Below are 12,975 nucleotides of genomic sequence, written 5' to 3' on the forward strand. Positions count from 1 at the left end.
ATAATGTGGTTGTTCATAATTCTTAATTCCGCATCTATTCTTCCTACTAAATATTGGCGATGATCATTTAGACCAGTTTAAGCCTGATTAAATAACAGCTCTTACCCTTCACTATTAGCCAAAGCCAAATTTATTACTATATTTTGGCTTAATTACCAATTTTTGTTAATGATTTCGTGTTTTATAATACAATTAATATTTTTGCTATGAAAAACTTTGATCTTTCCATGCGAATGGTATTTGCCGCCTGAGATCTATCATTACATGGTGCAATTAAGCCAATGAAATATTGGAAGAAAAAAAAAATCTTTGTCTACAAGGAATCTCTGTACCAAACCCAAATTACAATAAAGATGAAAATTTTCTTCTGATCAAACAATTAGGTTTCTTTAAAATTGTGATAGCATTTAAGAAGCCGAACCATCCATTCACGACGGAATCTGCATAGAAAAACCCAGATATCCTACTCGAAAAGAATCATGCCAAATAAAGTTTTGATAAATATTCAATGGATTACAATGGCGCACAAATGGCTCCTGTTCGTGGTTGCTATTATCTACAATCTATTTTTAGCCTCATATGCAATACCTTATATTAATATCGATAAGCAAATTCCTATGGAAGTAGTTTATGAGCAGGTGTACCAAACATCCTGTAACATGTCTGAGGATTCAATGAATAAATTTGGATATTTTGGAGGTTATTTAGCCGTTGATTTCACTTCATCTCGAAAGAAAATATGTATCGAGATTGAGGAGGAAGGTGAAATTGAAAGGAAAATGAAAGAATCAGATATCGAAATTAGTATGAATAACCCATTAAAGTCTGCTCAGTATTTGTGGTTAATTGCTAGACTAAAGTTCAATATTTTTATTCTTGAGACTGAATGTTTCGTTATTTGGATTTCAGTTTTGAAAGATCTAAACTTAATTGATCAGTCACAAGTTCCAGAATATCTTCCTGAATATAATAAAATTATCAGTTATATTCCAATAACTCCAGGGAAACAAATATCTCTCAGGAGTTACCCAAACAAAGATGACCTGTTGATTATTCTTTCCATTTCTACTCGAATATATAAAGGAGGAAAGTTCGCAACTGATTTCACTGGAGGTAAAATACTTGTTTCAAATGAAATGAAAAAAAATACCACTCCTTTGATTAATTCGAATATTGAGTACTATTTCCCTATTATCATGAAACTTTACCCTCCCTCATTTAATTACCAGGATTTGATTTCTTCAGTTTCATTCGTTTATAGAATGATTTACTATTGCACTGGGCGTATTATTTTCCCAAAAGAAGCATGGGAAATTTGGGGGCTTATTTACTCATTTGGAGGTGGTGGATACATACCCAGATATAGTGATTACTATTCAGAAGCAATATTGACTCAAGACCATGAAGATGCTTTCCCTGAAGAAAGGAACTTTTTTGTTACATTAGAGAGATTAATTGAAATGCAAGAACCTCCTTGGGATGTTTTGATACCTCCAATTTATAACCACAGAAAAGAAAAGGTTGGAGGACTCGAAGATCATGAACTATTTAAGTTTATGGAAACCAAGGGGATATCAATTCCAAACAAAGATTCTAAAGATATTGATGGAGTTATTGTAATTTACTTCTTTTTCCATTACGTACTGAAATTGTTCATTTCAATTGTAACTGCAAGAGATTTGTGGATTGTTCTAAAAAATTGGCTAACTCACTCTACAGATTATTACATTTCTGATAAGGTTTATTTTGTACAGAGCGAAAGACATTCCACAAATAGAAGCTTAAAATATAGAAAATCTGAAAGATTGAAACAAATTCCAAAATGGGCAACTGGAAACAGATATATTGATATCAACTCTGAAATCTTAAATAATTTTATTGATGAATTTGAAAATGAATTTCCATACATCGTTACTTGTCCCAATGGGGACCTGGCCTTAAAGGATATAACTTCTGATTTTAAATACAAATATAACCCACAAAAGGTTCAAAGAACTGATCGAATAGCCGCTAGTATTGCCAAAGAAATTCATACTCTTTTCCCTCAAATAAAGTTCAGAAAAATTTGTGAGCTGGCTTCTTCTTTTTCTTTAATTGTTCCGTTTGATATTAAGTTATTCTCAAAATTCATAACCAAAAAAAAAATTGGAAAATGCAAGAATTCAAAATGTAAAAAAGAAGAACAATGGAAATTTGAGGATAACGTTCAAGGAATAGAATATTGCAGAAAAGGAATTTTAAGTTTATTGGAGGAAGGACAAATTGAGCTAGAACAGTATAATGAATTAGACTCCATCCATATCATTAGTTATCTAGATTCTGCTTGTCTGAGAATAATTAAGTCACAACTAAAATGCAATATAGACACACCTTACTACTTTCCGTACCAAGTTTCTAATACAATTAATACTTTTTCTGGCAATATTGCCAGCGCATTATCAAGCTCATTTGTTGGAGAAAAAAACTATTATAAAGAAGTAATTGGAACTATGTGGGATGGAAAGTTTCAATCTATTTTACAAGAAGAAACTTTACCTTCTCTCTTTAGGTTGCATAACCCAGGATTTAATCCAGAAAGTTTCTGCAAGACTTCGGAGAAGTTTATTAATCCTGCAATTATTCATTATTTTGAGAAGAAGAAAATAATTTATATGAAAAAAAAAAGGATAAAAGTGAGGAATACAAACTTTTTATCTCGGATTAAAGAAAGATATTATAATAAAAATAAGACTTGCCATAGTAATATGGAATTATTCTATTCTGATTTAATGGTTCTTAAGGAAATTGTAAATGCACATAGAGTCCCAAGAGGAGCCAATCTAGATGATTGGAAAGAATTTGTTCTTGACGAGGAAAGTATCTCTTCCTTTATTCTGGACCAGTTCAGGAAACCTTCGGATTTTAACCTCCATTGCAAAGCTATGTTAGAAAGAAAGATCAAAATTGAAAACATTCAAATCTTGCCAATATCAACAAATTCAAATCAATACAAGGATTTTTTGTTAGAACGAAAAAGAAGAACAAAATCATTTTTCAAAACGCTTGTAAAGGATGACAATTTGGACTTAAGTCTGAAAGAAATAAGCAAATTATTAATTTTTAAAGATGAGTCACTTTTGGAGTTCCCAGAAACGATTGCGAGCAATTTTAGAGACTCAATCCTGAATGATCGATTAGACCTTCAATTTAAAAACTTTGCAGAGTCGTACATTGACGAATCCTGCAAGAAAGCCTCATCACTAATTTATAAAGACACCAAAGTTCAAGATAAAAAGAAATCTGGTTGCTGTTGCTATTCTAGTTGTTTTAATTTCTTGAATAAACCAGAAGATTCCAAATGCTATGTAAACGAAAGCTCAAAAAATTATAATAAATTGGTTGAAGAGGCGCTTGAGCTTGGGCTTAAGATAGTCATGAACAACCCAAATATAAAGCTTAACTTTACATCTTATATGGGTAATAGCAATTTGGAAGTATTGGAGCAGAGCGGAATCACATTAACTACTAATTTAGTTGATAAAAATTTTATCATTAACAATGCAAGTTTTATTTACATTTACCTATCAAGCATTTCTGTCCCAATAAGTAAGGATCTGGCTCTTTTAACTTCAGAAATTGCTTCTATCTTACTCAAGAATTACCACATACATGGGGAGGCCTTAATAAATGACAAAGTTACATATTTATCATCCGTTAATCGAGATGAAGCCAAGGTTGGAGAGCCTTCTCTTTTTCAAATCACTACTGACTCTAATCCACTAAATTTCTTTCAAAATTATTGTAAATTCAATGAGTACAATGAAAGAAGCTTAATTTTGTTACAGAAAATGTCATTAAGTGGGAATCCCAAAAATAGCTTCAATAAAACCTTTCTTCACTGGAGCAATGGTTATCTAAGCACAAATCGAGCTTGCAAAATTGTTCAAAATCTGATACAAAATGGTATTATTACTGGTAAAAAATTCCCAGAAAATACTAAACAAGCTAAGAATTGTCTCGAATTTGTCAGTTCTGAATATCCAAATTTGCCTCATATTCCTATCCCTGTATGTCTCTCTCAGGAGTTAATGGTGAGCTGTGAGACAGGAAATAATCTAGATGATGTGTTTGCTTCAATCATCCTATCACATTTTCCAAAATTTAAGACTTACGATCACTTCAGTTTTTTAAGGGAAACCGTATGTACATACTCCAAGTCTGTAAGTATTCTTTATGATAATCCCAGATTCGCAGAAAGATGCAAAGATTTATTTGTGGAAATTTTTGGATTTAATGGTCTTATGAATGACAAGTTTCCAATTCTAACAAGTCAAGAAGTGGAGTCGTTAACTTTGGATATTTGCGAAAGTATAAATTTAATGCATACCTGTAGTAGTACTAATTCAAGTCCATTGCTTACATATGAAATCAAGAGAGTTTCAGATATCATTATTTCAGAAATTAAAAATGAATTCTCTGATTTTGATTTTTACTGGAGTAAGGATGCTTTTTGTGATACAGCGAACGAAATCATAAGGTCTGGAATTGAAGAATGTACAAAGACTTTAGGAAAGTTTTTAAAAACTTTAGATTATGAGTTTCCGATAGAGTTTGAAAAGACAATATGCAGTAAAACAAATATATGGCCAAGAGCTTGTTTTAGAGAGAAGTTTCCCAATCAATCAGTCTTTTCTAATCTATTTTACACATATATTATACTTCCATTAATTAAAGATGACTTACTTAAAGATCTAACTAGTGTTAATGAAATAAGCTTTTATGATGCTTGTAAGGTTTTAGAAAATCATTATTCTGAAGAAAATTATAAATCAAAAAATTCAGAAATTTCGATGATTGGTTTGGATCCAACAAAAGTATGTACAGAATTCTTTGAAAATACATTTCCCAAAGATGAAATGTACGATCAACAGGTAGGTCTTAGAATTATTGAGAAGAAAAGAGAATGTGGGCCATCCATTTCAAAAATGTTTGTAGCAATTGTTAAAGATGAGGCTAAATTTTCATTCTTTGACAACAACTTGAATTCAATTTCCCAAAATTTTCTTTATCTCCCAAATTATATGCAAACAGGAGGGATTGCTAATACACTAATTAATCAATACAGACTACCACCCAGGGTTACATTGATAACTATTGGACTTCAGCATGCCTTGAATGAACTGAATTTAAAATCTAAAGTCAAACATGAGTTTTCACTTTTGGGTTTAATATACAACTCGGTCAAGATAGTAAGAAGAATGGATTATTTGAGTGAGAAGGATTTATTACTTGATTGTGTGAAAATTAATAAGGATAGAATATTTCCAGTGATTGGAGATAATGAACTACAGGAGGTATGTAGATATACTTTTTCGAGTTTTGAGAATTCAGAATTATTAGAAAATGTATATTTGTTATATTCAATAAATAATAAGGTTGCATCTTATTATTGTACCCATTTTACTTCGGAAAATATATTATTGATATCAAGGCCTTATGTTTCAAAAGTTTTACAAGGTAAACCATCATTAGCTGTTCAAAAAGTATATGAGGAAGTTTTAAATGAATATATCGATTATATGTTTAGTCATTTTGATTCTTATTTGTCCGATTCAAAAGATGAGAACAATGGTGTTTCAATATACAAAAGGTTGGGTGTTGTTAAAATAAATAAAACGAAAGGTGATAGTTTAAAATCAAACCAGGAAGAAAAAAAAGAAAATGAATTAACCAAGTTTTTAAATGGAAGTGTTTATAGTACTGATGTTCAAGGGAAACATAAGGACAAGTTGGTTAAGGCATTGATAATGTTTAATTTCTTGATGGAGACTAAGAGGTTGGGAGTTTTTCAAGTTCACATGAATGATCGTCCTTATGAAATATCACAAGAAATCTCTTCAAGATCAGTATTAAAGTTCATGCCCCCAGATATAGCAAATTGGTTAACATCTTATGAAAATTATAAGTTTTCAAAGATGTTATTTGTAGTCCCAATTTATTCGGATGGTAATAAAGTCATAGGGCCTATTGCCAATTTAGATATAGAGAACACAATTCTTTATGAAGAGCTTTCAAGCAAAGGAATTGCATTAAATAAAGTTATGAATATATTAGAAAACAAGCAGAAGTTGATAAGTGGTGATAGGAAAATTCAAATTTCAAGTACAATTTTGGAGACAACAATTAGATATATTATTAATCAATATGGAAATAACGAACAAATAGAATACGCTTCTTCAGTGATTAATAATTCTTACGTTTTTAGGAATGCAGTAAGGAAGCTTAATTTAAATAAAGATATTATTTATGATATAAGAAAAAATGTTACTCCGAATACTTTAATTATTAATAAGAACTTTGTTGCATTTGAAGCAATACAATACTTTATGGATAATAGTCCTTCCGAACTAAGATCAAGAACTGATTTTTTAATAAACAACTTTGATTTCCTTAGATATATCCACAAAGACAGTTTATTTTTTTATAAAGGCGATATAAATTCAGCAGAAATGAGAAATGTTAGAAGAAGATTTTTCTGTCAATCTTTCAATAGGCAAATAATGCGTGATGCAGATAATGATGCAAATCCATTTTTTGAATGCTATTACTTCAGAACTGAAAACGGTATTTTACATAGAGAAAGTAGGCATATAGAAGGGAAAACTGTAAGGTATTGTGAATTTACAGGAATGTTGACCAGAACACACACCAATAAAGAAGAATATTTATTACACAAAAAATACTTAAAGTTCTTAATTAATGGTGATGAATATTTTTATCCATTCATTGGTGATAGATATAGGTTGGGCCCAGAAATAATAATGAGAGGAATTGGAAGAGTTTATGGCTATTGTTTATTAAAAGGTGAACCACTTAATTTTTATTTTAGTAATTTTATTTTAAGATATTTAAAATCTGGTGAGCCGAATAATGAGTCAAATATTAAAGAATATGTGGACAATAGAATCAGAAAATTCGAAAATATGATTACTTTATCATTTAATACACTAGATTCGAAGAAATTTTCAGATTTAACTATGGACTTTAAAAATGCAAAAAAGAAAGTTTTTAATAACCAGCCAATATATTATTATATTGACCAAAGAAGATTTGAAAATATTAATGGTGGGCCAGATTTAAAATATAAACATCTTGGTTTATTCGAGGTTAATAATTTTAACAATCTGAGGTTTTTGAGAAAAGCTATTGCCAATTATATAGGATTTGGAAAGTTTTCTCTAGAAATTGAAAATTTTTTTAGAGGTGTATATGATATAATTCCTAGAAGGTTCTTGAGATCATTTTACTTATCAAACCTTTCTCACTTTTCTCAAGGGTATATGAATACAAGCTTAAAAAGTGGATTACTCTTTAAAAGCCTGATAACATCATATTTTTACGTCGAAAATGAAGACCTTTTATTACCACATAAACGTAATCTGATAAAATGGTTTCACATTGCATTAAATTCATTTGCATACACAGATATAGGATTCTTTTTTGCAACATTCACAAACAGGTTTTCTATATTCCCACCGACAGCCTACGCTGGAAGGATCAGAATTGTTGAAATTTCCTTAGATGAAGAAAAAAATCCAGAAAAAAGAATTATAATCGATCCACTATTACTAGTAATTTACATTCCTAATTACAAAACATATATGGATGTAGAAAATGGTATTTCAAAAATTATTGAAACGAACAAAAAAAAATTTCTTTATTCTGCCTAGGTAGGAGTATCTGTCGGAAGACTCATATTCAAGCAACAGGTGCAGCGAATTAGAATACGTGAAGTGCCTGTATACTCACAAATAAATTAGTATAGTGTATAGATTCTATAAATGAATAATTAGTTATTATAAATAATATTAATTTTTTTTTGATTACTTATTCAATCAAGTGTGGGAAATAATAAGTTGGCGCCTGAAGTTGACAATCTTTGAGCTTAAATTTTGGGAAATTTTTGAGTGTTTTATTGATAATTCTTTATGGTGAAAGATATTCGTCTTTATGAAATAATTGGCGTATCTCCAGATGCTGGTGCTGCAGAAATAAAGAAAGAGTATAGACTTAGGGCTCTTGCTTTACACCCTGACAAAAATCAGAATGACGAGACTAGCAAGGAAAGGTTCCAAGAATTACAAAAAGCATATGAAATATTGAGAAATGAAGAATCTCGTAAGCTATATGACGAGACTGGAATAATTGAGGGCGAGGAATGCAAAAGTTTTGATGATATTATTGATTATTTTAAACAATTTACCAAAAAAATATCTGAGAAAGATATCCAAGAGTATAAAGAACAATACCGTGGGTCTGATGATGAGTGGGAAGATTTATCAAATTTCTACTTACGCTTCAACGGTAATTGTAAGTTACTACTTGAATATATTCCCTTTTCTGAGCCGGATGACATAAACTATTATGTTCGGATGATTGAAGATGCTATAAAAGAAGGCAGGCTTCCTCAAAAAAAGGAGTTTAAAGAATCAATTAAGGATTTGCATGCTCAGGCAAAGAAATGGAAGGCCAAAATGAAACTTGAGAGGTCTAAGCATTCAAGCAATATGGAAGATCTAGTTCAAGCAATCCAAAGCAGTTCTAAAAAAAGAATAGGAAACTTTGCAAACATAATTAGCAAGTTTGATGATAATGATTTTGAAGAAGTTGATGAAAGCAGGTTTCAGGAAATACAGGAAAACCTTGTGAAAAATAAGAAAAAAAAACGTTGATTTTATTTTAAATTTCAGTTTTCTATTTGGCGCTTAGCCTGTCAAAATTGATTAAAACATTGAAAAAATATAACAAAAATAACTTAAGCTGTTTTAAAAATTTGTTACCATGGTTTTGTATCTAATTGGAACAGGGTTGAATGATGAGAGGGATATAACTCTAGGGGGCATAGAGCTTATGAAAACGGCTGACAAGATATATTTGGAATCATATACTTCAATTTTATCTCAAAGGGCGGACTTGATAAAATTTACAAATGGAAAACCTATAATAGAGGCAGACCGTAAAATGGTAGAGGAGGGTTGCGATGAGATGATTGAAGAGGCCAAGGAAAAATCAATAGTATTATTAGTAGTGGGCGATCCTTTCTGCGCAACTACTCATTCTGATCTGGTTTTAAGGGCTCACGAAAAAAATGTCAAGGTTGAAGTTCGACATAATGCTAGCATTATATCTGCTATAGGGTGTACTGGATTACAAGTTTACCGTTTTGGAGAAATAGTTTCAATTCCATTTTTTGACGAAAATTGGCAGCCTTCAAGCTTTTATGAAAAAATTAAAGCTAACAAAGAGAGAGGACTACATACTTTATGTCTGCTTGACATAAAAGTAAAAGAACAGACAGTTGAAAATATGATGAGGAATAAACCAATTTTTGAGCCTCCTAGGTTTATGACGGTTAATCAAGCAATTTCCCAATTATTTATTTTAGAGGATAAACTCAAACAAAATGTTATATCACCCAATTCAATAGCAATAGGAGTTGCTAGAATTGGCTCAAACGACCAGAAAATCGTTTCAGGTACACTAAGTGAGCTTTCTGATACTGATTTTGGAAATCCATTACATTCATTAGTAATTTGTCATCCAGATTTACATTTAATTGAGCAGCGTTTCTTTGAAATATATAGGAAAAAATAGTTAATTTATTACTAAGCATACATTAATTGATTTTTTTCTAAATTACATTTGTTTCATTATTTCGCCTATTCATATGGTACGATCGCAAATGAAATGATTGGCTTAAATGAAGTTGGCAGAAATGTTTGTTCCATTTTTAATATACACTTATAATTTGCTCTTTTAAAAATTTCTAGAAAGCTTTCTTCCGTCCTAATAATGCTTCCATCAACTGGATCTACTTCATCTTCGTGAGAATCTGCATTGTCTTTGATGCATACAACTCGTTTAACTCTGCTTGCATCTGTTTCATTGACATTCTTAAATGAATTTCTGATTCTTACAAGAAGATTTACAAACTCATCATCAGATAAATACTGTAATGCCCATTGAATCCAAATAAAATCATATCTCCCAATAGCTGGATTAAAGTCTTGTAGGTTTGAATGAATTAGTTCAATGCAATCTGGGTTGTTCTTTTTTGCAACAGTCAAATGTTTAAGTATTGGTTCATTCAAATCCATCTTTCTGCAGTGCTTCATTAAGTTCGGTGTTACACGTCCAATTCCACACCCTGCATCTATACCGTATTCAAAAAGATCATCCTTTTTCATACCAAGCTTTTTTTTTAAAGTTTCTATAAAATATGTGCTATTGTCAATATCTATTTCATGAATGTGTATAAATCCATCTAGCATACCTTCATTAGTTGATGGTTGCTTCTCCCAAACCTCCTCAGAACGGGAAAAAATCCTTCTTCGATTATCTGCTTCTGTCATTCAGCCTCTTTCAGTTACGCCTAGTTTATTGAGATATGAACTTGAATTATAATATAAAACTTTAGGCGCCAACAAGCAATAATGTCAAACTTTACTCCATTAACATAATAAGATTTGAATTACCACTTAGCTTTGAAATACTCAGTAGGTCCTATATTGTTGAAAATAAAATCAAACTAAATTAAATTTGTAATTTTTAATCTTACCTTTGTTGTGACTTCGCATGCGGAGTTTATTTCCATGCTTTCTGTTTTTGTATTTGTATATATTTTTAAAGTCATTTTATGATACTTCCTATTTCTGGTAAATACCAATGCAATAAAGAATAATATAATATGAAGTGCTAGCCCAATTATTACTTTAGTTTTGAATTTAATACTTTTTAGTATTAGTCTATATTTATTTATTCGCTGAATAATTGCTGTTTTTTCATTAATTGAAGTTTCTCTTTTCATTAATCCACAACCATTCAAATTCATAGAAGCTAAACTTTTACAAAAATGATTAAATGATATAGTTTCAATTAAGATATTCTCTCTTTCACAGTTGGATCGCTTCATTATATTAATATAAATATAGTTGCATTTACTATTAATATTTGAATTCCAAGAATATATGCTAGTATTTGAATTATTTAAGACTTGAATTGGGTAAACACACTTAAATCTCCCTACTGTACTAATTAAAACATTTTTATTTAGTTTAGCCTCGAAATTATTCCTGCATTTTATTTTATCCAGTAGTAATTCACCATCTTGCTCCACATTTAATACTGCAGAACTTGTTTAAGTTTGTTTTGATACTAAATATGATTAGAACAACTTACTATGAATTAATATCATTCAATTCAATACTTGATATTCTAGTAATTAAGTAATATATAATAAATAGAGAGTAAAATATCATGTTCAATTATTGAAGAAGTGGTTTAAAAAGAAAAACCAATGATTAAACATGCATTGAGTGCAAAACTTTGCATGATTTAACCCTCAGCTACCTTTGCATGTAATAATATAAATTATTAAAAATATAATAAAATGGATGCTTTTATAATAATATAAGCTAATATTGCATTTTTCTTTTTAATTTAAGAGCACAATAATTTTTAATTGATAAAAACAAGTAAAATTTGACTTACCGCCGAAGATGAAACGCTTTATTGACTGAATTATTAAAAAATATTTTAAAATAAATAATAATACAATAAATAAATTTCTATTTAACACAAATTTTGGCAAGGGTTTAAGACCAACATTTATGAGCTTAATTAATAAAATATGAAAGAAGAATTTGTTTTTCCTTTAGATTGGAGGGAATTTTCAAATCGTATACTCCAGGAGAGTAATAAATATCGGAGTAAGATTTGTAGTGTATTATTAATTGGTCCAAAAAATAGTGGTAAAACAACTTTTTCCCTTAATATTGCGAAAGAATTTTTAAATGACAATAGGTTCCTGAATAATGTTTATATTTTAGATTGTGACTTGGGCCAACCTTTAATATCGCCAATGAGTTGTATAAAAGTAGTAAAATGGGATATAAAGGATATTCATATTGCTAACTCAAAAAATATTAATATTTTACCTGAGGTAATGTTCTACATTGGGGGGAATAGCCCTATTACACATCCTTTAAGGTATATAAGAGGGTTAAAGCAATGTTTTGAATACATCAAAAGTATTGAAGAGGAGAATATAATACTTATTCTAAACATGCCTGGGTGGGTTACTGGCGTCGGCTTAGAAATATCTTCAATTATTACTGCATTTTGTATTGATATTTCAAATCATGTTTATATTGGATTTACAAGAGAGTTCGAACCCAATACTAATATTTTTGAAGGTAATTTTTCTTCTATGACGAACTTCTATTCTTTCCCAGTTTTTGACTTGAATCTAGTGAAAAATGTTAAAAACAAGGAATTTTCAATTAATAATCGATTAAAAACAAGGGTGTTCGTAAATACATTAAGTAATTTATATTCAAATATACAAATAAACGAAATAAAGAAAAATGTTAACCCTCTTAATTTTTTCAATGAATATATGGGATATTATTTAACGCAAAAATACAGTCCTCAATATTTCTGTAAAACGGTACATTTCCCATTTAACACTATATGTATAATCCCTTGCCCAAGTACAACCTTGATGAGTGAGGAATTGAAATTTCACATCCCAGCTAGATTAACTAATTCGGTAGTTGCTTTGTGTATTTTTAATGATGAAAAACATAAGTTTATTCCAGACTTTTCTGAGGACGACCAAAAGTTTAATATATTAGACACAAAGATTTTGCTGCCTTGTATTGGGTTTGGAATAGTACATCACATTAACTATAAACTAAACAATGTTGTTATAACCGCCCCGTGTTGGATACCTTCAACTACTTTATCAGAAGTAAATGCTTTACAACTTACAGAAATAATGCTTCCTCAGAATTATTCTTTCAGTACTTCAAAGCCCTATATTTGTAAAAAACGATTTCTTGTCAAAGGAATTTCTTCAGGCGGGAAAGTACCAAATAGTCGTAAAAATTTAAAAAGAAAGATCCATAATATTTAAGATAGAGATTCAATTAAATT

General features: G+C 30.0%; 6 protein-coding genes across 6 annotated transcripts; 4 read left to right on the forward strand and 2 right to left on the reverse strand.

The window, feature by feature from the left end:
* Window positions 1-479: 479 nt before the first annotated feature.
* Window positions 480-7,709, forward strand: ELE39_002534 (large with signal peptide; the record flags this gene model as incomplete). Its single annotated transcript, XM_067345384.1, has 1 exon — window positions 480-7,709. One exon carries the CDS (start codon window positions 480-482, stop codon window positions 7,707-7,709), a length of 7,230 nt encoding a protein of 2,409 aa, XP_067202152.1.
* Window positions 7,710-7,967: 258 nt separating this feature from the next.
* Window positions 7,968-8,711, forward strand: ELE39_002535 (DNAJ-like protein; the record flags this gene model as incomplete). Its single annotated transcript, XM_067345385.1, has 1 exon — window positions 7,968-8,711. One exon carries the CDS (start codon window positions 7,968-7,970, stop codon window positions 8,709-8,711), a length of 744 nt encoding a protein of 247 aa, XP_067202153.1.
* Window positions 8,712-8,820: 109 nt separating this feature from the next.
* ELE39_002536 (diphthine synthase diphthamide biosynthesis methyltransferase) lies at window positions 8,821-9,633 on the forward strand (the record flags this gene model as incomplete). Its single annotated transcript, XM_067345386.1, has 1 exon — window positions 8,821-9,633. The coding sequence occupies one exon, from the start codon at window positions 8,821-8,823 to the stop codon at window positions 9,631-9,633; it is 813 nt and encodes a 270-aa protein (XP_067202154.1).
* Window positions 9,634-9,698: 65 nt separating this feature from the next.
* ELE39_002537 (N-terminal Xaa-Pro-Lys N-methyltransferase 1) lies at window positions 9,699-10,391 on the reverse strand (the record flags this gene model as incomplete). The annotated part of the gene is made up of 1 exon (XM_067345387.1): window positions 9,699-10,391. The coding sequence occupies one exon, from the start codon at window positions 10,389-10,391 to the stop codon at window positions 9,699-9,701; it is 693 nt and encodes a 230-aa protein (XP_067202155.1).
* Window positions 10,392-10,482: 91 nt separating this feature from the next.
* Window positions 10,483-10,951, reverse strand: ELE39_002538 (uncharacterized protein; the record flags this gene model as incomplete). Its single annotated transcript, XM_067345388.1, has 2 exons — window positions 10,483-10,542; window positions 10,598-10,951. The coding sequence occupies 2 exons, from the start codon at window positions 10,949-10,951 to the stop codon at window positions 10,483-10,485; spliced, it is 414 nt and encodes a 137-aa protein (XP_067202156.1).
* A 717-nt stretch (window positions 10,952-11,668) lies between these two features.
* Window positions 11,669-12,955, forward strand: ELE39_002539 (GTpase Grc3p-like Pre-mRNA cleavage complex; the record flags this gene model as incomplete). The annotated part of the gene is made up of 1 exon (XM_067345389.1): window positions 11,669-12,955. The coding sequence occupies one exon, from the start codon at window positions 11,669-11,671 to the stop codon at window positions 12,953-12,955; it is 1,287 nt and encodes a 428-aa protein (XP_067202157.1).
* Window positions 12,956-12,975: the final 20 nt, after the last annotated feature.

The sequence above is a fragment of the Cryptosporidium sp. chipmunk genotype I genome, assembly GCF_004936735.1.
Source record: "Cryptosporidium sp. chipmunk genotype I strain 37763 chromosome Unknown contig_26, whole genome shotgun sequence".
Classification (NCBI taxonomy): Eukaryota; Apicomplexa; class Conoidasida; order Eucoccidiorida; family Cryptosporidiidae; genus Cryptosporidium; species Cryptosporidium sp. chipmunk genotype I.